This window comes from Bombyx mandarina, chromosome 10 (genome assembly GCF_030267445.1).
Source record: "Bombyx mandarina strain Sakado chromosome 10, ASM3026744v2".
Taxonomy (NCBI): Eukaryota; Metazoa; Arthropoda; class Insecta; order Lepidoptera; family Bombycidae; genus Bombyx; species Bombyx mandarina.
Genome location: NC_143217.1, coordinates 1,992,206 through 2,019,622, shown reverse-complemented (window position 1 = coordinate 2,019,622; position 27,417 = coordinate 1,992,206). Strand labels below are relative to the sequence as shown.

The 27,417-nt window shown below is 38.2% G+C and overlaps 1 protein-coding gene across 1 annotated transcript; it reads right to left on the bottom strand.

Moving 5' to 3' along the window:
* Window positions 1-24,653, bottom strand: LOC114244408 (peroxisomal acyl-coenzyme A oxidase 3). Its single transcript, XM_028176206.2, has 13 exons — window positions 24,472-24,653; window positions 24,155-24,284; window positions 21,385-21,546; window positions 15,312-15,470; window positions 13,139-13,286; window positions 8,840-9,014; window positions 8,054-8,196; window positions 5,302-5,435; window positions 4,626-4,748; window positions 4,199-4,318; window positions 3,304-3,532; window positions 2,106-2,545; window positions 1-1,124 (listed from the first exon to the last, which is right to left on the bottom strand). Exons 2-13 carry the CDS (start codon window positions 24,281-24,283, stop codon window positions 1,023-1,025), a joined length of 2,064 nt encoding a protein of 687 aa, XP_028032007.2. The 5' UTR covers window position 24,284; window positions 24,472-24,653; the 3' UTR covers window positions 1-1,022.
* Between the last annotated feature and the right edge of the window lie 2,764 nt (window positions 24,654-27,417).

Genomic DNA, 27,417 nt, shown 5'->3' with positions numbered 1-27,417 from the left:
TTTGTGGATTTGCGACTTCACAGTACGAAAGTACACAACGCTATGAAGATCAAAGATGGCTGCGCTTCCTTTATACTTGCTGGCAGCACCTAGCGGCTAAAGATGGAACTAAATTGACTGTCTATGGTTGGACATAGAAAAGGAATTTAAGCTAAGTACACACTGCTTCTTCATAATACAATGCTGTATGTTTTCCAAAGGCACATCAATAGAATAATACATAATTACAATCATTTTATTTCCTGTATATATGACACAACCGTTATCAAACCCCCCAGTTTGACACTAAAAGGACGATTTTTGATGTGAATCGTCTGACGAGAACACTACGTAGCGAATTCTCGCCGAGAACGGAAACAAGAACCATAGCTATCTTCCTCACAGTTGTTGCATTTACGGACTGTATTTACGTTTTTGCCAGACAGCATCGCACTTATATAAATTACGGAGCCAACAATTTTTATACAGCTTAACAATACCCACGGTTATTGACCCACGAATTATTGTTCCCTCTACATTGCTCTCTGAATTCTTTGGAACAAGTTTGCTTTAGTAATTTAAATTGTAAATATAATCACTTCTATCTTCTTCGGGAACGTTTTCCTGGCATGGACGTACTTAGATATATCTGACGTCAACAACCTCACATCACACGTGTAAATAAATGCATATTTCTTAAATGCTTTGTATTATAAAATGTTCTTAACGGTTCGTTGACCTCTCACGAATGTCCATTATTTATTCGATATAAAAGCTTATTATTATTTAAGCATACTTGCTTTGTGCTTTTAATTAGCATTGAGGATCCATCGGAACATAAATACTATCATAATTACAGTTAATATTTTTGTACACGAAAATATAATTAAAAAACATATTATTTTACACATTCGCTAGTGTTTAAAAAAGATAATAATATAAAAATCTCGTACGATGTCACGACATTAACTATATAAGATCTTAAGAGTCGATAATTTAATTTCGATCATATTTCAAACTATTAAAATTGCTACACTGTGCCGTTATAGTTTGGATTTTGGTACATTGACCACTTCCTGCCACCATCTTGCTCGTTCGAAGGCACCAGGATTACTGAACAGAGTTTTCTGTAGGTTCTGGTAAAGCTGTAAACGAATAAAAGCAAATTAAAAGAGAGATCCTTCCATAAAGTTTACCGGAAACGCATATTCATTCATATCTTTAATTTTACGTAACCAGCAAACTAAACTTTCATTTTTAACACGTTACATTGCGCGCGCTAAATCAATTTATTGAAATATCCAATTCTTAAAATCAGATCGGGTAGGATGTACTTTTGAAAAATCTTTTTTTTTTAAATTTAGTACGATGAATAAGCTTACATACAACCTACCTGGAGTACCTAGTGTACCTGGTGGGTACCTGTATATTAAATACGTGAAGCAAAAACTTTGCATCCCTTTTTACGAAAATTGCGCGGACGGAGGAGTATGAAATTTCCCACACTTATAGAGAATATAGAGACGGAGTGCAGAATGCTAATTTTTTTTTAATTATGCATAAAAAAACATTCCACACTACATGTATTTGACACAACACATGCATATAAATATACTCTTTGTTTATTGTCAATTGTACTTATACTGGTGGTAGGACCTCTTGTGAGTCCGCGCGGGTAGGTACCACCACCCTGCCTATTTCCGCCGTGAAGCAGTAATGCGTTTCGGCTTGAAGGGTGGGGCAGCCGTTGTAACTATACTTGAGCCCTTAGAACTTGTCTCAAGGTGGGTGGCGCATTTACGCTGTAGATGTCTATGGGCTCCAGTAACCATTTAACACCAGGTGGGCTGTGAGCTCGTCCACCCATCTAAGCAATAAATAAAAAATAAGTAAATAAAATTGTCAAACTTTTGGTATTGGTTAAGTCTGTGGTCAAATTGAGAATAGATTACTATTGTTTGTCTTTAATTATTTGTGTACTCTTGGCGAAATCTTTGACTATAGAAGTACAATAGTCTTTAACAATAGAACCGTAATAATGTTCAAACTTATAATTTCAATTACACAATTATAATTGAACTTCGACTACTGCGGGACCACTAGTAAAAATAAAAAAGTGTACTCACATTCCCGTCGCTGTTCCCCAGTACGGAGTTGAGCACGAAGTCGGTGGGGGCGAGCGCGTCCACCACCCCCACCACCTCCCCCTCCAGCTCCGCGCACAGCTGCAGCACGGCGTCGCGCACGGCGCCCGCACAGTCCTCCCCCTCCGCAAACCCGCCCTGGTACAACTCCACCAGGTGACCGTCCAACGACCACAGTCCGTACAACAGGAACAGCTTCCTCAAAACCGGCTGGAGCTCCAAGTCCTTCTTCTGGAGCTCCTCGAGGAAGAACAGCAGAGCCAAGTACTCGGCGTACAGCGTGGTCAACGTCTTCCACTTGTAGACCTGGCACTTGGCGCGGGCCTCGAACTTGCTGAGGCCCTTATCCAGCTCCGACTCGTACTTCTGATGGGTTTGCTTCAGCACGTAGCAGATCAGCCATTTGTATGTCGACATCAGGACTGAAAGTGTACAGTACGCAGTAACATCAGTTAACTACTCAACACACCTTCACGAACGACTTCCGCGAAGAAGGAATAACAACGAGTGACGAAAACCAAAGTTTATAAATTTATGTAAAGAATGGTGGTCTTGAGGCGTGAGGTCGGCGGCTGGACTGCAGCAGACCGGGCGTTGTCCAACATTTCAACCAACCTGTTATTGCTAACAGCACAAACCCGACAGGGTGGTAGTTGAGGATCTGGGTAGGGACACAAATTTTGTGTGCTGACGGTGGCGCATGGGGTAGCGGGTGGGTACAATCTTAGATGGTCGTGTTTCAATACAATCGATCAAAATCGTGGTGAGAACATTAATTTATACTGGGTGTTAGGAGACCGCTTCCGCCCGGGCGTTCGTTGACCCGAGCATCAGCTGTTTTTGATTTTGTGTTTCATTGCTGGTTTTTTTTGTAATGTATTTTTTATGAAACTATCGTTTCATTTAGCTGTACTAACATGATGGAGCGTAAATAATGCTAATAAAACGTTTTAAAAGTATGATTTTTTTAAATCAGGATCGATTTTTTTTTTTCGTCCCAACATCAAAGATATCATTAGTACTACCGTCTGTCTTCGTGTTCGGAAGCGATCTCCTAACACCCAGTTTAAATTAGGTGAGAACATTATTTTATTACTATATTTTAGTAAAGGAAGTAGCGAGTAGTGTCATTTGATTCTTTGAGCTTGAAATTGTAATAATTTATTTGTTCAAGACTCACAGTGTTCCGATTTGACCGCAGTGCCAGGAATGAACTTCTGTTTGAGTATCTCGGTGAGGTCGGTGAGGAAGAGCACGGTCCCGAGGGGGGAGTCGACGGAGCCGGCGGTGGTGGCGCTGCGGTACTGTCGCAGCAGCCAGTTGCCGGCCTGCTGCGACAGCACGTTGTTGTCGCCCTCGTACGTGACCGTGGGCTCGTGGTTGCTGCGGATGTCGCCGAGGTTCGAGGCCTGCAGAGCGGGGACCCGTTTCGTTTATTCATTCCTAGTTAGACTAATGTCATATCTTAATAATTAAGACTACTTTTACGGCTTAATTTAATTTCTTTTTTGTCATTATATTGTTTCCAACGTTTCCAATACTTACGGCTTTCATGGTGACAGATGACTAAGATATTACTTATGTTTAAAATTAATCGTGAAGCTCAAGAAACATTATTTTTCTCCTACCTACGCCGAAAGTTCGGTTTTCGTCCCGCTGTACAGAGAAGAAAGTGTAACTTTTCCTCCCGGGGTACTGACAAGTGCGCATGCGCGTTAGTGTCTACGTCTGCTCTCACGCACCTAAAATTCTCCGACATTGTTGTGCTCGGGTAATTTGCAATATTGTGTTTAGTGTAAAAATGAAATAAATAAAAGGCAATAAAATTTAGTAGTGAAGTATTAAACAAAGATGAGTTCCTCAGACAGTTCTTATTCAATTAGTAGTAGTTAATTTAAAAATTAAAAAAGAGTTAAATTGCCTTCGGTTCAGGTGGGACTTTTACACGCGGGAAGAAATGTCCAACTTTTCTCCCTTGGTGCACAATGTACTACATATTATATGTAATCTTAATGGTAGTGTTTCCTTGATTGGCTCAACTTGAGGTGACTGCAGGAAGGTTCCCCCCCTCTTACCTTGAGGAAGCCGTGTCCCCCGCAGGCCTCGCGGCACTCCTGCGCGGCGGCCAGCACGCTCCACGTGAGCAGCGGCTTGCAGCAGGACACCATGGCGTGGATCTCCGACACCGCCTCGCTCTGACGGCAACACACGCTGGCTTAGTGACGTCACCAACACGCACACACGCGCACACTCCAAACGAGTTAATCCGCGCGGGTGGGTACCACCACCCTGCCTATCTCTGCCCTAAAGCAGTAATGTGTTTCGGTTTGAAGGGCGGGGCAGCCGTTGTACTTGAGACTTTAGAACTTATATCTCAAGGTGGGTGGTGTATTTACGTTGTAGATGTCTATGGGCTCCAGTAACTACTTAACACCAGGTGGGCTGTAAGCTCGTCCAGCTAACTAAGCAAATAAATAAAAAAACAAGCTGTACGGAACTCACCAAATTGTCCACCTTGATGCCGGCATTCGATTTCTCCACAATGTCGAGGTAGACGCGCGTGAAGCTCTCGATGTAGACTCGGAAGACGACCGCGGCCGCCACGTACCCGAACAGACGCCATTGCTGTAAGGAAACGTGTAGATATACATGTGAAGGATGGACGTTGCATTAGCCAAACTTAAGGCATTTTCGAAGTAAAACTTCTTTAGAATGGTTGTAATTTCAAACTCGATGAAACGAAAAAATAAGTCCATAGAGACACAAACGTATTATTATAGAGCTGAGCTTTCTTTTTTCTCTTCTGTTTACTGATGGTAGCCTAAGAACCTTTTTTTTATTGCTTTAATGGGTGGACGACCTCACGGCCTACCTGTTGCTAAGTGGTTACCGGAGCCCATAGGCATCTACAACGTAAATGCGCCAACCACCTTGAGATACGAGTTCTAAGATCTCAGTACAGTTACAACGGTTACCCCACACTTCAAGCCGAAACGCATTGCTGATTGACGGCAGAAATAGGCAGGGTTTGGCGCGGTTTGAAGGTCAGCTTGGGAGGACTTTCTAACCCTTGGCCTAACAAGAGCAGTGCTTGGCAGAATCTACCATTGGATCGGAATCGCGACCCACTGATGAGATCTGGCGAGTAGCTGAGTGGGTCCTGTCTGCGGGTCCTTACATGGAGCTGGTACTCAATGAGTGGTATCTCCCGGCGTCGCTCGCCGAACTGGGTCCTGGTGGCGGCGTAGCGCACGGCGATGGCGACGGCACTTGACATCGAGTGGCAGCTCTCCTGCATTATACCGATCCGACCTGAGAACCGGGTTAGCGAAACTTGAATCGAGCTCTGACATACGTAAGGTTCAGTTTTGAATCCTTGGGCCCGCGATCTGCTCTCAACACCTGCAGATCGTTGAGTCTCACATACCCCGCGCGCCCCCTAGGCGCGGGGACTTCGTAGGAGGTTCGGCCCCCGGCCCGAAAAAAAAAAAAAAGAAGGTTCAGTTTTGAATAACCACGAGTCGGAGGTGGTTTCGAAACAACACCAAAGATCAAGTTACATCATTTTACATTTTATTTAATTGGGGCCCTTATCTGAAAGCAAAAATGTCATGTGTAGTGGAATTTGGAGACCTTCGATTTGTGCCGGTTTGTGAGTTTTCTCAACTGCCTTGCGAGGTTAATTAATTAACCAAGATTAATTTATTTATTTATTCAATTCCATACAAAGTCAGGCTTACAGTTTGCACCAAAACGCCTAACTCGTTAACACAAAAAACATTACTAAAATCATTAACACGTTGACTGCCATGTAGGACAACAGTGCCCTACGTGGTGCACTGAAATAATGATCTCGCTTTTTCTCTTAGATCTTCTTACTAAGATGCCAGAATTTCTGTGGATTCTGGGAAAGATGAATCTGAAGATACTGAGAATGAATCTAGTTCTAAGTGACCTAAAAGACTATAACACACAATGACATACAAAAAAGACGAAGTCAGGTAATCCAGGCGCTTAGTTACAGAAATCGACACAATTACATTAGTGTCCCGCGTAGGACATTGGTGACCAACGTGGCAGTCAATGTGTTAAGTATTATGTATTACGCTTTAAAAAAAATGTTTAACAAAAGTATTCCCCAACTATCGGCAACACGTCAGCATCCTGGATTTCGGACAGAATTTCGTTTACCAGCGCAATTGCCCTGGCCGTTGGACAGTTCCTAGCCCTACGGATCCTTAACCCCCCAACGCCGCGAATAAGGGGTGGCGGCGACGCACTCCCGCCCGCGCATACTGTTGCATGACCAATACTGTCAATACCGAATTTGGTCAAGTTTATTTTTGCAAAGATATGTATTTGATACGTTTAAGCAGGAACCAATGCGACCAATGCGTTGTATTTGATACGTTTGAACAGCTGTTCGAATTAACGTGGAATGTCAATAAAGCAGCGGTGACCGCGATGAACAAATATCGAGTTATGAATGTTCATTTCTATTCAGTATTGTGAATTGTGTATTATAAAGATAAACATTAAATTATATCGTGTCTTTGTTTCTATTGGTTAGTGTGGCAATAATAGTAATAAATAATAATTAAGTACATAATATGTATAATCAAAACAAATAAAATAAAATGCTTTATTTTTACACGGCAACATATTGAAATCTTATTTGAAATTATAATAAAAAGGTCAATTTGAAGTTAATCGTTTTTTTTATTAATTAGATGGTTGGACGAGCTCACAGCCCACCTGGTGTTAAGTGGTTGCTGGAGCCAAGACATCTACAACGTAAATACGCCACCCATCTTGAGATATAAGTTCTAAGATCTCAGTATAGTTACAACGGCTACTTACCCTTCAAACCGAAACGCATTACTGCTTCACGGCAGAAATAGGCGAGGTGGTGGTACCTACCCGTGCGGACTCCCAAGAGGTCCTACCACTAGTAAAGTTTATAAATATCTTAAAACTTAATTACATAACATTCTAATTGAGCAGTGAAAACGCTATGCCTATAAGCAGCAATGGATGGTGTGTAGTTGGGACCAAAGGGGTTCAATTTAAATTCGACTTTACGAATACACTAAAACGACTCATGTTGCATTGGACTCAGGGTGATCAATAGATCCGCTGAAGTGTTAAATATGTTATATTCATTACTTGTTTTACGATTGTTTAAGAAACCGCAATATAATATTGTATTGTGAAACAGAAACATTACGACGTTGTAAAAACTAGGCAATTACACATTCATGTGTGTTTTAAATTTATTTTAAATACTGGATATTGTATAAGCCTGTTATTGTTGAAACAAATGTAGACGGTTAAGTCTTATCTCGTGTCATTAAATTTCACTCCACGAAAAAAAAAAACATTTCTACCATCGGTTCCATTTTACTTATTACTACAGTAAAGGTCAACGACCTCGAGTGAGGCGGGGTGCGGGGTGCGGGGTGCGGGTTGCGGGGCGGGGCCTACGTTAGAGCTTCAAATCCACAGTCATTATATTCCTCGGACTGTGAGGCGGTTCGGATAACAGATAGAGATAATTCAGTCTAATGTATTCGCATATGTGCTATCATATTTAGTACCTAATTTAATTCTATAAATTAAATTTCAAATCCAAAAATGGTACCTCAATACATGTTTTAAAATAAGTCTTTCTTATTTCAAAAAGCAAAATCTGCTTATACTTCTCGTCTGTTTAGCTTTTTTTTCCTAAGTAGCTGAGCTCGCGAGGCTCAAAGCTGACGTTGTTGCTAACACTGGCCCTAGCAAGAGCCGTGCTTCGCAGAATCTACCACCGGATCGGAAACGGGACCTACTGAGAAGATCCGGCGAGAAACTCAGCGGGCTGTGTTTAGCTAAGCAAACACATTTACATCCAGAGTCCATTCGTATGAGAAGAGGTTACTGATAAGTACCTGCAGATAGATTTTCGAGAGCCGCTCCGAGTATCTTCGAGGGGTCGGAGAAGGAGCTCTCGTAGACGCCATCCTCGGTGACGTCAGCGGTCCGGTTGAGCAGGTTTTCCCTGGGTATCCTGTACTGGTTGAACATTATGAAACTGGAAACAGAAAGATTATACAGATTTAATTAACCACGAATTAATGCTGATAAACATAAAAGCATTAATTTTTATTACTTGCAACGCAAAATCCAATATCTATTTATATAATAAATAAAATAAAAAATACATCTGTTTGTATGTCCTTGATGCGTTCCTAAGGCGTATGTCTGATCGTGACGCAGCCTGTTGATGCTCCGAACAGAACGGTTCAGTAGAACCGCCGCCGGGTGACGCGCGGGTCTTTTTTTATTTTTTTATTGCTTAGATGGGTGGACGAGCTCACAGCCCACCTGGTGTTAAGTGGTTATTGGAGCCCATAGACATCTACAACGTAAATGCGCCACCCACCTTGAGATATAAGTTCTAAGGGTCTCAGTATAGTTACAACGGCTGCCCCACCCTTCAAACCGAAACGCATTACTGCTTCACGGCAGAAATAGGCGGGGCGATGGTACCTACCCGTGCGGACTCACAAGAGGTCCTACCATCAGTAAGAAGGTCGTTTCAAGAGATCGACACTTTCCATACACGTGATGCTCACAGTGGAGGACGATCGAAAGATTCGAGTCGCCTGAATCCTAAACTTTTTTCGAAGATGGCGCTGAAAAGATATCGGAGACGTGACACCAGTTACACTTACCCGTTATCGATTCCATTGACGCCGATTTTCTCGCCCATCTCCCCGACCACTAGCCCGGGGTAGGTCTCCAGCGTGGCCGGGTCCCTGATCGGCACCAGGAAGGCGTGCAGGCCGTGGCCGGCGCCGTCCGGCGTGATCAGCTGCGCGAACAGCAGCGTGTGCGTGCACGTCCTGCCTAGAAGCAACGGGCCTTAGATTCAATTCGATGAACAATATAAGTCCCCCTCATGGAACTTCATACCCGATCCGGTGGACCGAATGGTAAACAGTCGACGTCGCCCTAAACACGTCATTACGGATCCTCCCGGTCCATTAACGGTGCCTTTAGGTACCTCAAGCACCGGTCACGTCCTAAATTAACCCATAGACACATCCCACTGAGTTTCTCGCCGGATCTTCTCAGTGGGTCGCATTTCCGATGCTGTGGTAGATTCTGCGAAGCACTGCTTTTGCTAGGGCCAGTATTAGCAACACTCCCGGTTTGAACCCCGTAAGCTCACCTACTAGTTCGGTGAATCCAGAATAACCCTTCGACGTTACTAGAATAGGTAGGAAAAAAGACATGGAACATTTTGTTCACGATGTTCTATAGGGAAATAAAGGAAGGCGGCCAAAACGTTGGGAAGATGAAATAAAGAATACGGCCGGCCCACATCGGAGTTGAAATCTTTAGAAGAGGCGTTTATCGAGAGACAAGCTGTTTTGAAAACAAAACCGAACGCCGAACGGAATACTTAATGATAAGTTGGATTTAAATTTAAGTTATTAGGTATTAAGTAAAACAGCAATAAAGGCTTATTTTTTTAAAGGGAATTTGACATAAAATCTGAATCTGATTACATGTTATTTGTCAAACACTATAATTCGTTTGGACAATGTTTGAGAATGAGTGGACCACGCGTTTTACTCATTAACTTTAAACCCCTTTATCGATTAGACATTAACAGAAACTGTACTGTGTATTACTGATAGTAGGACGTCTTGTGAGTTTGCACGGGTAGGTACCACCACCCTGCTTATTTCTGCGGTGAAGCAGTAATGCGTTTCGGTTTGAAGGATGGGGCAGCCGTTGTAACTATACTGAGACCTTAGAACTCATATCTCAAGGTGGGTGGCGGCATTTACGTTGTAGATGTCTATGGGCTCCGCTAACCACTTAACACCAGGTGGTCAGTGAGCTTTTTCACCCATCTAAGCAGAAAAAGAAACGTGAGCGTCTATTAAAAGCATTTTAAGTAACGAATATTTTCGCACGGAAACTTGCAGATCGACCAAGGTCAGCTCGTAACGCCATCGATAAAAGAAGCGTACTACAGGAATGTTTAAAGAATTACGTTATCGTTAAATTTAATATCGTTTACTGATATCGATTCGAGTGTCGTTTACGAGCCATTGTTAGTTGTATTCCGACTAAGACAAAAAAAAATTTAAGGTACTTTATGACCTGGTAACTAAGACCTTTAGGTCAAGTCATATTTTTTATTTATTTATATTCTTATTCTTATGAAAAATGATATTACGGAGTGAAATTAAATGAAATGAGATGACATGATATGGGATGAAATATAATCTCAGTAAAATGGTGATCATTTACTGAGACTTTTTCAGTGGACTCTTTGTAGGATCCTGAGAAGTTACGTCCAGCGGCTTTGTTTTATTTTTCCACATTTGTGCACACTAAGACATTAACGTCGTAAAAAAACAACATTATGTCGCATGTCATAGTTTAAAATATATTAAATAATACGAAATATATAAAATAATTGATACTAGAGGTCCCGCAGTAGTCGAAATTCGACTATAATTAATTGGAATTGTAAGTTTGTACACTAATATGATTGTATTTTATACTTCTATAATCACAAATTTCGTCAATACTACACACTATAGAAAAATATTAACAAAGACAAACAATATTTAATCTCGATTTGACAACAGACGTCAAGAACAAAAGTTTGACAATAAATAGTATGCATGCGTGTGTGCGTCAAATACATGGTATGTAGTGTGTGTAATGTTTTCTTTATTGATTTAATGTATCATTTATGCATTATTTAAAAAAAAATTAGCATTGTGCATTTCTTCTCTATAATCTCTATAAGTGTGGAAAATTTCATACTCCTCCGTCCGCGCAATTTTCGTAAAAAGGGATACAAAGTTTTTGCTTCACGTATTAATATATAGATAACAAAAATCGTTTGAATATTAAAACGAAGTTGTAGTTTCTTCAGTTACTTTTTTTGGTTAGTTAATTATCATTCATAATATTCATTGAACGTTAAAACAATAAGGTATTTTTATTTAATCTAAGCCATTATCATTAAATTTATATTCAGTATTCCTTTATGTTCGCTTGTTTCACGAGCACTCCCTCACATTACAGGATGAAATAAATCGAATTGTCTTATATACAGACATACATAAACGGCAGATATTATAGTATTGTAAATTACCTTTATTTTATCTGTATTGTATATAATTTTTCATGCATTCAATTTGGTGATTTTATTTGATGTTTGATTTTAAATCTTGATTTGAAATTATAATTTTTTCATTACCGCTTTGTTTAGAGTAGACATGTAAGATTAAATGAGTCGTCTATTATCAAAGGTGGCAATCTGTGCATTTGGACAAATTTTTTTTATTGATATGTCAATACAGATTGATTTGAATATAATCGTCTCCTTCAAAGAATACGGTTCAAAACCTGCACTAACTAAAGGTTAATAGTTAACCTGTTATTTATCTAAGATGTCGTTCCGAAGAGTTTTGTGACTGCCAATGGAATACAAAGTCAATAATTCGTTTTTCTGATTTACCAATCATTGTCCAAAAGTCAGATTGCCGGCTTTGATAATAGTCGACTCAAATGTAAATAATCATATAATGTTGATTTTAAATGGAAATTTCCTGATTTCCGGTTCTAAGTGCGCGTCACAAATGATATGAGCCCATCTTTTTATTCCTTAAATATAAGTTCACAGCCCACCTAGCGGTAAGTGGTTACCGGAGCCCATAGATATACACAACCTAAATGACGCGCCACCCACCTAGAAACGTGAGTTCTAAGGTTAAATTGCAGATAGGAATTTAACAACGGACAACTTCCGATCATTAGGTAGTTAACAAAAAAAAAACAGCCAATAACATTGACAAAAACTCTTCAATTTAAACAGTTGAGCGCGTGTCCGTGCCGGCATGTCGGCTCGAAGGTTAGCTAAGCGGACTCGACTAACCCAGGGTCAGAATCATTTTTTAACAAACCCGTATATTGATTTCTATACTAATATTATAAAGAGGAAAGATTTGTTTGTTTGTATTGCATAGGCTCCAAAACTACTAAACCGATTTGAAAAATTTTTTCACTGTTTGGAAGCTTCACTATTCCCGAGTGACATAGGCTATAATCTTTTTTGAAAAAAAATAGGGATCCTTACTAAAACTCCAATAATGTAACCCAAGGTGTAAGAAATTTACCTAACATATTTTTTACATCGCGTCCCCTGCGAAAACTATTGATGATAGAATAAAATAATGTACTACGACTTTGTAGAACACATTATTATTTAAAAAAATTGTCGCAACAGCATATGTCTAATGTAGTTATGCCGCAATATGTGTTTTTTTATTTAAAAAAATAAAACAACGTCAAATATCGTTGCAATTTTTGTTAAAGACCCGAGCGGGGCCAGAGCGGGCCACTAGTAAGTTATAAACTTGTACAGTTCGTAAATATCTAAACGTGTTATTTAAACAAAATGAACGAAAAATCAAATAATTGAATAATTTAGCACGAATTATACAGTATAATTATTCGTTTTTTTTTGTCGCTGGAAATAGACCAGCGGTATTATAAAAGTTTTCTGTGACTACTACATTATGTAATTTCTTGGTTCGACAACAAGTGTCGAACACCGCAGTTAATATATTATCGTTCCTCTTAAATAATAATAAATTTTACAAACTTTATACACAAAAACGGACAATCATTTAAGGTTTTTTTATATATATTTTTATTGCTTATTTGCGCCAACGAACTCATAGCTCACCTGGTGTTAAGTGGTTACCGGAGCCAATAGACATCTACAAAGTAAATTCCGCTACCCAACTTGAGATACGAGTTCTAAGGTCTCAGTATAGTTACAACGGCTGCCCCGCCCTTCAAGCCGATTACTGCTTCACGACAGAAATAGGCAAGGTGGTGGTGGCAGTACCCGTCCACCATTTCCCTTGACGTCCGTCACAAGGAAATGCATTTGTTATTCCCTATTATTAGTATAGATGTCACACAAGTTTTACCTAGATTACCGACCCAGCATTTAGCCGCCTCGAAGTCGGGGGTGTTGATGATGAACTGCTTCTGGTTCAGGTCGTATGTGGCGGTGGTGCGCATCAGCCGCGCGTCGGACCCGTGCGCTATCTCAGTCAGGGCGTAGCTTGCAAGGATCTGCGTGATTCAAAACGTCATTTGAACATTTGAACCAAGTGGATTGTACCAAGAGATTCGAACGTCGGCACAGACGCATCGCTAGATACGACTGCACCGGGCGTCTTATACCGCAGACCACGATGACTTCAAAACCATACATCCAATCTAGTTTTATTTATCTATGTAAACATTAATAATAATAAATTAATAATAGGTTGAGGAAAAATTTTCTTCGCATTTTTTAAGAAAATTCACAACATTTTTAATACAGTATTGTTCGATAACTTTTTGCCATATTGTAAGTAGGGACATGATCCCATTGCTATAGAAATTTTGGGGTTTCTGATCAAAATACCGCGACAATTGATTTTGGAAGTCCTCTCGTGATGTTAACCTGACACTGCACTAGGTCCATAAACATCGCAATATTTTTTTCGCGGCTTGCGTTGCATTTTTATCCATTTTGTATTAAAATTTTAATCGAAATTTTTATCGTATTTCTTCATTAGATTCACTCATCTTGAAAGTACGAAAAATAAAGAAAAATCACACATTTTCCTAATTTGAATTTAGAATTATTTTCTTTAAAATTTAAACTTTTAATGATACCAAAACCAGCCAGATACAAATAGTATAGCCAAATAGATCTTATTACAAGTTCATACATACTATAATGCGAAAAGACCTTTTCCCCAACCTATTATATTGCCGACAAAGTCTCATTCCATTCAACCTGTATCATCAGTCGCGACCTCCGTGACGGTGCAGAAAACAGCAACCCATCTCCCGACAGTCGACACGTACTTGTTACTTCAGAGTCTGAAGTCATGGGTAAGCTGCAGATTGTAACAGTGCGACCATCAGATGCGGGTAGAGTAGAGTATTGTTCCAATCATGATGTATTGAAACATTCCAACCCATATTCCACCCAACCCAACAACCCAATAATATCATTTATTAAGAATTGAAATAGAATGTAACATGTGTTATTAAATCCTCGAATCCTCGAATCCCCCTCCTCCGTCGAAGAGAAGGGCGGTTCGTCCGCCTAATACTGCCACAAGATAACTCTACTTATTTACAAACAAAATATACCAAAAAAATCCTCCAAATTATAAATTACCCATTTTTTTCGTTTTGAAATCAGTTAATAAATACGAAAATGTATCTGCCATTATAATATGTATTATTAATAAATAAATATTATATTATACTCGAAGTTTATCTTAATGTCTTACACTCTTCTATTAGCTTTCTACGTAAGTGTGTTGATATGTACAATATTTCGACGCAACATCACTGTTTATTTAAGTAAAAATAGTTAATAATTAACGTTTTCCTTAATGTAAAAATTACTGGTTAACTATTATAAGTACAACGCATGTAAACAATTGTTTAAGAATTCATGAACAAACTACCCCCAGTTTGCATTCGGTAACTGTGACGTCACCATTTTTAAAAACAACATGGCGTCTTTGATCCGTCATGTATTAGATGTGACGGCCTCTTTGAACGTGAATTTTATCGACTTCAAAACGTTCGCTTAGCTAGAAAATTTGCATACGCATCAAGGACCGATGACAAAACAACAATTTTATAACTTCGCTCTGAAATCCTGGCCAGTAACAACAAGATAACACATCTATTGTTGGTTATTTCAGAAGTATAATTGGTGAACAGTGTCATTAATTCAAAGCAAACATTAGGTTGCAGTCAATATTTTGAAAATAAATAGTGTTGCAATTTCTGTGATAATTGTGTGTTCTGTGGTGACACATGTTCTTGTATCTTACGGATTGCCGATAACACATAATACAAGGAAATAGGGAAGAAAAAAGACAAACGTCTTCAAAAATAAGTAAACGACATGGTTAATTATTTTTTAAATTTCTCTTGTCTGCTCTATCTTCTACAGCATACGCAGGTTACAATTCCCTTAGACATAAACATTCCTGGCCACTGTAATCGCCCACCGATGTTTACTGGTGGGTGGGCAATAACAAAACAAATACGTCGGTAAAGTCATAAAACATATATACTCACTTCTCTGTTAAAGAAGACCGCTTCGTAAAACTTGAGATGTCTCTCCGTTCCTAATGAAAGAATGGCATTTGAAAACAGGTACATTCCTATGGCCATCTTGACTGATACGCTAGGGTTTAGCGACTGGATGGCTTCGTTTAGCGTCATAACTGCCCGCGTCTGTTGGTCAAATTTAGAAACAGCTGTTCAGAATATTATTTACATATAACCTATTTTATATATTTGTATATCCAGTGAAACCATGTCCAGTGAATTACTGGTGGTAGGACCTCTTGTGAGTCCGCGCGGGTAGGTACCACCACCCTGCCTATTTCTGCGATGAAGCAGTCCCTAATGCGTTTCGGTTTGAAGGGTGGGGCAGCCGTTGTAACTATACTGAGACCTTTAGAACTTATACCTGTGAGTGGCGCATTTACGTTGTAGATGTCTATGGGCTCCAGTAACCACTTCACACCAGGTGGGCTGTGAGCTCGTCCACCCCTCTAAGCAACAAAAATCATTAAAAAAAAACCTATACGAATTACCAGCTCACATTGACCGACATATCAAGGAACCAGCCAGATTACATTTACAATAACCATACCAATCCCTCTCCAATTTTACCGCCCGAAAACATTGACTACTTGATTAATATGACCTTCTTTCTGATGGTTTTCGAGCTGTAATTGACCTACGTATAGTGACCACTACGTCCCAGTACTCAACGACCCTGTTTATTGCGCCGCCCTTAATGTTAGAATAAAATGTATTAGTTTTGTTCAAATATTTTTATTTTAAATTTAAAATAACTGTATTTCCTTAGAATCAATTTGGGGATGCAAAAAATATTTGAATATGAAAAAAATGGGATATACATTTTAATAATAAAAATTACTTTTATTAATAATAATGCTCTGACGTTTGAATAGATACCAAAATGATATTTAATACATTCATGTCTACAGTATTTTTATTTAACGCTAAAAATAAATTTGCGAAATTATTCAGATTTAGTAAATATTTTATAATTATGATTAATTTCAGTAAAAAAAAAAAAAGTAACGTACATCATTCGATACAGACTATAATTGATCTATTAAAAAAATATAACTTATTCACAGGTAAATAAAAAAATTAAATTATATATTTTATAGTTTTTTTTTTTAAACTTATTCTGAACCATTTTTAAAGGTGGAAAAAGTACCGTAACAAAAATCTTCTTCAGCTAAGACTGGCTTCGCCCCGCGGCGTCACCCGCGGTACGACAATAACCGCGGATAACATCGCGGGACTTAGCTATCAATAATAAAATTTAAGTTTTCCGAAGCGAGGGCGGTTCGGTAGTATATAATATTACCGGAGACTATAGACTCCACAGCGTGAATGTCGCCTCGTTGAGTCATGAGTTCGTAGATGTTCATCGTGGCCTAAAGGGAGGACGTCGTGGCCTAAAGTTAAGACTTCCGGTGCATTCGTAACTAGCGATGCATAGGTGTTCGAATCTCGCAGGCAGGCACCAATTTTTCTATTGAAATACGGACTTAACAAATGTTCACGATTGACTTCCACTGTGAAGGAATAACATCTTTTACACAAACACAATAAAATTATAATTTGCGTAATTACTGGGGTAGGACCTCTTGAGTCCGGACGGGTAGTTACCACCACCTAGTTAACCTAAATTACTCCTTATATCATCAGCTACCTATCAGTGAAAGTCTCTTCAAAATCGGGAACAAACAGACAGACAGACAAAAATTGTAAATAATGTTATTTGGTGTATGTACCGTATTCATATGCATGTAGTAAAAAGCGGTTATTTCAATATTACAAACAGACACTCATTTATTTAAATGTATAGATGTATAGATAACACAATGATGACGCGACCAACCGCATGACGCAAATATGACCATGACTTAAAATTAAAAAAAAACTGTTATACTTCTAAAATTATCCAACTAAAAAAATTATCATAATTTCACACAAGTATACATTAAAGATAACAGAATAGTACTTAAATATGTGTAATAATAGCAAATTCCTTAGAGATTGATTTTAAGGTTTCTGTTGTCTGCACGCGAATGATGTTTTATCATTATTATGTACTTCATACCGAATCGAGTTTGGGAACGATTTTATTTAAATTTAGGTTTTTACATTTTTTGAACTATCTATCTATATATGAGTCGTCTATTATCAAAGCCGGCAATCTGACTTTTGAACAATATTGGTAAATCAGAAAAACGAATTATTGACTTTGTGTTCCATTGGCAGTCACAAAACTCTTCGGAACGACATCTTAGATAAATAACAGGTTAACTATTAACTATTAACTCATATATAGGTATGAGTCGTCTATTATCAAAGGTGGCAATCTGTGCATTTGGACAAAAAAATGTTATTGCTATGTCAATACAGATTGATTTGAATATAATCGTCTCCTTCAAAGAATACGGTTCAAAACCTGCATTAAATAAAGGTTAATACTTAACCTGTTATTTATCTAAGATATCGTTCAGAAGAGTTTTGTGACTGCCAATGGAATACAAAGTCAATAATTCGTTTTTCTGATTTACCAATAATTGTCCAAAAGTCACATTGCCGGCTTTGATACTAGTCGACTCACATATAAAAATGAATTGCTGTTCGTTAGTCTCGCTAAAGCTCGAGAACGGCTGGACCGATTTGGCTAATTTTGGTCTTGAATTATTTGTGGAAGTCCAGAGGAGGTTTAAAAGGTAGATAAATATGAAAATGCTCGGAATTAAATAAAAAAAAAACAATTTTGTTTTTCCTTTGATGTGTCCCCCGTCGGACAGATTTCTTTTGTTTGTTTTAAGTTTTTTTTTTTTTTTTTTATTGCTTAGATGGGTGGACGAGCTCACAGCCCACCTGGTGTTAAGTGGTTACTGGAGCCCATGGACATCTACAACGTAAATGCGCCACCCACCTTGAGATATAAGTTCTAAGATCTCAGTATAGTTACAACGGCTGCCCCACCCTTCAAACCGAAACGCATTACTGCTTCACGGCAGAAAATAGGCAGGGCGGTGGTACCTACCCGCGCGGACTCACGAGAGGTCCTACTACCAGTAAAAAACGTTAGTTTAGGTCTTTTATTTATCGATTGAGGCACTACGAAGTCTGCCGGGTCAGCTAGTATTTAATAAACATTATTTTTACACACCAATTTAATCGATGATAACGGTTTCAGGTTTATCAGTAGCACTCTGACGTCACCCACGTTACTCATTTCCTAGTAACAGTATTACTCATTGTAGATAAGTACGCTTCTGATCTTTACCGATCGATTTTTTGTTAATTAAAGATATCGTTTACGTGTTCGTACCGAATTATGGCACTAGTTACAAGGTTTGGAAGTGCCATTATCAGGCGCTCAATAATCATAAATCTTACTATAGTCTCATGCGAATAAAAGGTTTATTAATCTAGTAGATGCTATTTATAATATAAAAATATTGAGATAGTGCCCATTAAAAAAAAATCTGCGGGATGTTTGGTTTTGTGAAGAAAAATATTTTCTTGTAATCGCGAAAATACTTTAAAGAGCCATTGCCCAAAACACGTCATTACGGATCCTCCCGATCCATTAACGGTGCTTTTAGGTACCTCAAGCAGGCCCACCTGATGGTGAGTGGTTACCGTCGCCCATGGACTTCAGCAATGCCAGGGGCAGAACCAAGCCGCTGCCTACCGAAAAGCAACGTCTTAGCAAAGTCTTAGCAACACTCCGGTTTGAGCCCCGTGAGCTCACCTACACGTCAAGGAGAAGCTCAAATAGCTTCTCAAGGCTATCAGCACAGGTAGGGATAAAAAAGAGCCATTCCGAATTACACAAATATAATTGAAGATTTGAAAAAGTACATAAAAATTAATTAGCTCGTTTAGGACGAGGAAGTGGATTTTTTTTCTAAGAGTTAAGTGTTGGTAGGGAAATGTTACGAAATCGTGTGTGAAGACTACTTCTGCAGCGAGATAAACATGAATGTAAAAAGATGCTTTTCGATTTGGAGGCTAGTCGTCGGCTAGAGGCCGTCGTAACTTATCCATTAAGACTTCCTAGTCCCGGCACGTAAGCCAAAAAAGAGAATCAAGCTCCGAGTGAGAGATAATAAACTATAAACATGGATAAACCTGTATTCAAGTATTCTCAAAGTTTTGCAGGCTATTTATGTTTTTAATGTTGTTAGAACTGGAAAAAGGATAAGTTAATTGACTCACTTCAGAGCTCCTTGATCCTTGACTTCTGATTTTTCACACTTGGAAGAGTTATGTAGATTGATCAACATTTCACAAATTTTCCTTTTTGGCACCGGCGTTCTGATTTAGTTTGTTTTACCGCTATTTTTTGTTTTTACTTTTTTTCTTTCTTAATTTACACGTAGTTTTACTTGCAACATCAACAGGTGGCGTGCATAGAAGAAGGAATCAGGAAAAGGAAGTCTTAACGGGTCTAACTAAGTATTCGGAATATGTTTGTATTTTGATACTACTTTTGCCAGCTTTTTTAAGGAAATTGCTTGATTGGGCACGTCCAATCATAATGATGTGCCTTTCTATATCTTTTACTTTGACTGCAATTCGTTTTGATTCATCAATAACTGTTTCGATGATGCCATAGAGCAGATGATGTTTTGTATTATGTGACCTTGCACTATGTAAAACTAAGAGCTGATTAAAAAAAGGTGAAACACCGTTTTCGAATTATAATCTACAACAGCAGGTCATGATTATCAGGGAAAGCCAGGTCCAAGCAAAAAAAAATTTTTTTATCGCCTTTTATATCTTAAGAAACCGAATCGTGAGTGCACCGGGCTTATCAACGCATTATTGTCAACAAAGAAGTGGTATTTTTGAGGTATGATACCTAATTTCGCTTAAGACTTATACAGAGAACAAAATACTACATCTTTGGTTTCCCCTACCTATTCGCTGGTAGCTTAAGAGGCTATCCCAGCTACGCCCGGACGGGTAGGTGAGCTCACGGGCTCAACCTGAGAGAATTTGCTAACACTAACCCTATCGAGAGTAGTGCTTCGCAGAAACTATCGCCGGATCGGTATCGCGATCCACTGAGAAGATCCTGCGAGAAACGCAGTGGGCTGTGTCTGTGGGCTAATTTTCACGACGAGCCTTTCGTCGCAAGTAACGGGTTCGACGAGAAAGGTGACCGGTGCTTGAGGCACCTAAAAGCACCGATAGTGGATCGGGAGGATCCGAAATGACGTGTTTTGGGTTCGTGTCATAACCCTTCCCCTAATATTAATACCACACTACGGAAGCTCTTCACGGTAGCGTACCATCTACCCGTGAGAAACTTAGTGGGCTGTATCTATGGGTTAGTTCGCTCGTCGAACTCTTTATCGTAATCGACGAAAAGCTCGATAAAAAACGAACGATTTATGTTTTTATTCGAAACATAAAAAATAATATAATGACAATTAAAAAAAAAAGCAGTTCAAAGCGTAGTTTTCATTTTACCTTCCGTGAATCCACAATACAAGGCAGAGGAGGTTATAATTCACCGCATGCTTCGATAACACCATTTGTAAGTCATTTAATATTTAATCATATTTATTACATAATCAAAGCGTTTTAGTACTAATATTTGAGTAGGCTTAGGAGGGTGCGAAGGCAGGTAATGTTTCCAGGATAATTTTGATACACCCTGTATGTAACAAATTACACACGTAATCCGAGATAGCGATCTATTATGTATAAAAACTCGTATTTATATAACAATAAATAATTATCGGCATTTGGCCAATGACCTACTTTGCTTATCGTCGCGTACATTTTTTTTTATTAGTATTAAACTACGTGCGAAAAAAATTGTCCTGGACGAATTTTGCGATAATTTTATATTGGAATTCTGTAAACTAAACTATAAAAAGTTTAAGTGCTGAGAAATGTTCCAATGATAGTATTAAGGGCGGGACAAGACAGAGTTTGTTTTTTCTGACAATCTCTTTTATGAAGTAGTCTTTAATTTAATTATTTTTAATGTAATCTCTCCCTCCTCTAACCACTGTAAATTTCCAAGATTGGTGACAAGTAAGCAATAACTTACCCTTTTGCTGTATCCACCTTTGAGTGAATCCTTGGGTATAAAATTGTATTTATTTATTTTGTTTAGCTGTAATTGTGCTATCCTTTTCTGTTCCTCGACGTTCGGCGTGACAGACTTGTGTGCGAATAACGGATCCTTCTCCAGTGTGTGCCATATTTTGTACTAAAACAAAATAGCTATATTCATAACAAAAGCATTACATCAGTTTTTACTGTTGATAGAACCTCTTGTGAGTCCGAGCGGGTAGGTACCACCACTCTGCCTATTTCTGCCGTGAAGCAGTAATGAGTTTCGGTTTGAAGGGTGGGCCAGGCGTTATAGCCATACCTTAAGACCTTAGAACTCATATCTCAAGGTAGGTGGCGGCATTTACTTTGTAGATGTCTATGGCCTCCGGTAACCGCTTAACACCAGGTGGGCCGTGAGCACGTCCACCAACCTAAGCAACAAAAAAAAAGTTACTAATTTTCTCCCTTATCTTAAGTTCTCTTGCAAGTTATACATCATTTGGATTTTCTATATTTTGTTGTTCTTTATTTCAAAATCTAAGAAATTATAAAATAACTAAGTGTGATCTGAAATTTATCCAGCATCAACATTACATTGTTATTTTCTGGAATAGGACAGAGATGTGAATGGATTTAAGATAGATGAAGCTCATATTATTTAATTCACAATAAAAATCTTCAGTGCACATATACTATAGTATCCAAGCAGCAGAAATAAACAAATCACATTCTAATAACATTTAGAAAGAAAGATGAAAAAGAAGAGGCATTGTTGGTAGGGCATATTGAGGGCATGTACAGATGATCTTGACAATTCGACCTATTCTGCTTTAGAGAATACAATTCTATTTCAATGATCGATTGAACAATATACGGTACCCTGAATACTTAACAAAATGCTTAGCTTCAAATAGAAGGTCAAATAAATAGGTAATAATAAAATGAACTCCACTTGGCTAAGCCCTGTGGTTTTCAGTATTTATAGAAATTCATAATAATTCGAGAATAAAAACATTGTACATAATAATAATTATAATAAAATGTGAGTGTCATGGTATGTTGAATGCCAAGGATCTGCATAACCCAGAGATACACAACCTTAGGGAAATGTATCAAGATGTTGTTACAGTTGATAAGGAACTAACTACATTACCCTTAGGAATTGGAAAGAGACCGAACGCGGAGAGTATTTTGGATAATATAGCGGCATGGAGGAGCAAGGAGTTACTTGGTAGGTTCTACCGGGCTTTCACAGGGCCTGATATAGACCAATTAGCTTCTGTAGCCTGGTTACAATTCAGCAAACTCTTTGAGGAAACGGAAGGTATTATTTTGGCAATTATGGATGAAGTTATCATGATCAACAACTATAGGAAATATATAATATGAGGACACATGGAGGAGGCATGCTACCATCTTTGAGAGTCTATTAGACTGATTGTTTCTGGCCGTTCTCATTTTGCTAATGGTGAGTACTTGCATAGACATAACAAAGTATTATCCAATCAAGAAAACCATATTTCGAAGTCATTTGGCTTCGAAAAATGGATTTCTTGATTTTGCTGTTCCATATTACCCCAATACCAACCTCAACCATTTCTTGAAAATGGTCATGTTATGTTCTACTGGGACCAATCTATTAACACGGATACGTATATTGTTGCAAATATGCAATTATACCAGTGATAGCATAGTATCAGTGTGATAATAGATTGGTCTGTGCCTTGAGCAGTGTTGGTCGATATTACCATTCCTCATGATGAGAGCCTCGTGATGGCAGAAAAGGACAAATTAATAAAATATTTAGGAGACTACCACCATGTAGCATGTTGATTCAACCATCATTGTTCTAATACTTCTGTCGGTACACGATTTGATAGAGAAAAGTTTTGATCAACATCTTAAGACACTATGTTATCCAGCTGGGTTAGGAGTTTGATACAGAAGGCTATTATCCTCGATACTGCTCATATTGGGAGGAGGTTTCTCACTCTGTAGTCCTAACCACTGGTGGCTTGTGTCGTAGACACCACTATCAGCAGCAATCTATTTTTTACAGTATATTTAATAAGTTATTAACAAATATAATGTAAATAATGATACTAAGAGAACAAGTCACACACTCTCATTTATGCCCAAACTAGAATTCCCTGTACTATGAATAAGAACCAGATATTGATATACATACTTATTTACAATTTCATAAATACAATATGCATATATAAATATTAAACACTTTACACTAATATTAACTGATTGTGGGAATAGAAAGAATAATTTCATTAAAAACTTTTATTACCCATTGAATATTTAATATTAATGACTGCATTGTTTAGAATGATTATTATTATACAGTATATCATTATACTGTTTTTATAAACTATTTTTAGTATTTTTTCTGTTAAGTTATTTTTAACCTGCATAAATTTCTGTAATGAGTAGTTGATCATTCATTAAACTATTTTATTCACATGTATAGCCAATTCAATTTAAGGTTATGAAATGGACTGTTTTGGTGGAAACACAATTATAGCATAGAGGAAATTAAATTAAATATTTCGCAATATTATCGTCATCATGATCATCAGCCCACAATTATCTACTTCTGAATTTACATCAATGAGCCATCTTCATCTCTCCTGTATAATTTTGGTTTACATACATAAAATTTGGTGTGAAAAGCATTAAAGCTAGAAAGCATGTCGAAACTCTGTGCCTGTAACATGTCTCATGCAAGGTCTATGTGCATGGGACAAGCTTACCTTCAGTCTTAATAGATCGATGTCTCCTTCCATAGCTAATTTAAGGCGTTTCCAATCGAATGATGCCTTTTTTCTGTACACATCCAGAGGTCCGCTGGGAAGATCGGGTATGAAACTCAAATCCTCCATACTACAAATCATACACAAAAATTCAATGAGTATACGCATTCTGTAAAATAAAATTTAATAGATACGCGCGATTTATGAAACCGGATGATCAAATCTATACGAGGACAATTCAAATTCCCTCGCAGACCAAATTTATGAGGCATCGCGAACCGTGAAAACTTTACAATAAATAATAATGAATATTTCACCTCGAAATTTAAAGAGATTTTTCTTATTAAAAACCAGCAATCTCGCCGCTATGTGAAGACTGACAATCGGGGAGATGAAATCACTTTTAAAAGTTTTAAATTAGTAACGTCTGTTAACATCAATACGAAACATCGTTTTAGTAAGTTAAGTTTTCGTGGGCGGTCCTAAATATACCCTCCCTTCGTTCTTCATTGCGATACGTCACTTTATTGTCAATTTGACATTAGTTTTTGTTTATTTTTTTGTAACATAGGCAAATGGAACATGGACAATGCAAGGTCTGGAAAGCGTTTTGTATTGCAAACTATTTGTTGTTCAAAACTATTGAAATTCAGACATATTTCGGATGAAAAGTGAAAACGAATTGTAGCTATCGTGACCTAAAAATGATGGACTCATATCGAGTAATACAACTATGTCACTTTTAATTCCGATTGGCCGATACTAATATCTCTATTGAAATACTTAACGCGTGGTCACAAACGACTTCAACGGTGAAGGAAAAGCACCGTCTTATAACATAATAAACATAAATAATATTAAATCTACTCCAAAAACTATGAGCTGCTACATTTTTTCTTAAAATTCACTTCTTAAAAGATATGTTTGTTTTTGTAAACCATTTGGAACTGATTATTAATTTAGCTATTGCGACTTGTAGCAATTGTGGTTTCCCTAATGCACTTGGTAAAAAAAATTGCGAAAATTAAATTTTAAGGTTTGTATGAATCTTATGGAATCCTTGGTACACAAAATGAAAATTAAGATTAAAATATTACAAAAAAATTATTTCATTGCCACTCATTCTCCTTTCTGATATTTTCTTACAATAACAATAAAAAATTAAATAGTATAATGTATAGAACGCATGTAGTGGCGTCTATTTTGTCTTCTATTATTAAGGAATTATTACAAAGAAAAAACTATATATTGTCAAGTAATGTCAGATTTACAGGCAATTTTTCCAACATCACTAAAAAAAGAATTGATGGAGGCATGCAGAAGCGCTGTATGGAAAAAAACATTCTCATATTATTGTTTTAAATCTGGTGTTTGTCTTTTTTTCAATTGCTAAGATGGATGGACGAGCTCACAGCCCACCTGGTGTTAAGTGGTTACTGGAGTCCATAGACATCTACAACGTAAATGCGCCACCCACCTGAGATATAAGTTCTAAGGTCCCAGTATAGTTACAACGGCTGCCCTACCCTTCAGACCGAAGGCGGTACCTACCCGCGCGGACTCCCAAGAGGTCCTACCGCCAGTAAAAAATTCAATCACATTCGAGAATGTTTACATACGTCCGTTACGTACTTGTTCCACGTAAGATTGCAATCTATAAATACCTAGCCTATATTTATGACCAACGCTGGACATCCTACCGTGACCAAATAAGTGTAAGTAGTAATATTGTCGTGGCTTTTTCTATGATCAGAGCTATTTTCGAGAATAGGTGCAGGATATCCAAAATTAAAGAAGATTGTGCATGTACTTGCCAGCTAACGAACAAGGACTCAGTCTTAGACAAGATTTATTTATTTATTTAATTAGTCTACTTACAAATTAACAGTATAAACCAAAACATTTGTAAGGTATTAATAATTAGCTTAAGTAATTTCTAACAACAACAATAAATCGCTGCAAACCATCTTGGAATATATCCATTTCCGGAGCATAGCCTAGCAAGCCATTGAGTAGCGAGACAGCACGATGCGTCGGGGAGTTAGCGGTGTGCTGCGTACGCGCGTGCGTAGTACTAAGAAGCTGCCGCTGGCGACGCACCCCTCCACACATACATCCGCGCATGTAGCCATCAGGCACATATAACGACACTGATTCCAGTGCAGTGGAGTTATCAATTTTGTTATGCAATAGCTGATAATAATGCACCATAAGAGTCATCTTTCGTCTGAGCTCAAGAGTATCTAATCTGACCATACCAGTCACATAAAGTGGTGGATACAAGAACGGATAGTATCCATACATTTTCTCGAATAGGAACCTGCAAAATTTTTTATGTAGTTTTTCCAGCATTAGCTTTTGAACTGCTTCGCGAGGATCCCACACGAGTGCGTTATATTCAAGACTACTTCGCAAATAGGCATCGTACAGCATAACAATCACACGATGGCCTACAAAGTCGTGCATCTGACGAATTATGAACCCGAGCAGACCACTACCCCTTTTACATATATTTTGTATGTGATATTTAAACGTTAGCTTGGAATCGAAAATAACTCCCAGGTCACGTATAACTGCCACATGATTCAAAATGACTCCAAATAAATGGTATGGAAACAACACGGGCGACCGTGACCGGCTGTAAGCAACGACCTTGCATTTATTAGTATTAAAATGCAAGCGGTTACGCTCTCCCCATTCTGCAAGATGAATAGAAACATAAGAGAGCCGGGGAGATTGGACGCTACCGTGAAGAGCTGCCGGTTGACGGTCTGGTATGACGGTTAGGGGAAGGGCTAAGCCAGACATTTTCCGAGGAGAAGGTGTAGATTTCGTCCGTTCATTTTGTTTCGTCATGTTTCATGGTGATTGAAGATTTTCACATTTTGATGTCTCTCTATTCTGGTGACAGCTTCGTTCGACTCTTCACAAGTCACGTCGCAAGCGTTGGTTGCAAATGTCATTGACACTACGATGGGGTGATGCCTAGTTTGAATTCTGTCAGTTCCCAGGTCTGCCAGAATAACTCGCTCGCCATATTTGGAGTGATGGTTGATATTACGATAGAAATTTTCGCTATGAAGCCAATTGAGATTTCAGCTTCGGTTTTAGTCTGTTTGTTGGCATCATTTAAGCAAATAAAAATATTACTTACAAAGAAAATTAGAGTTAAAAAAACTGATTTTCAATACATAGCTCTCCCTTCCTTCAGACTGATGAAATAACAAATTTATCGGTCTATATAGTTTGTTCTAATATGAGTT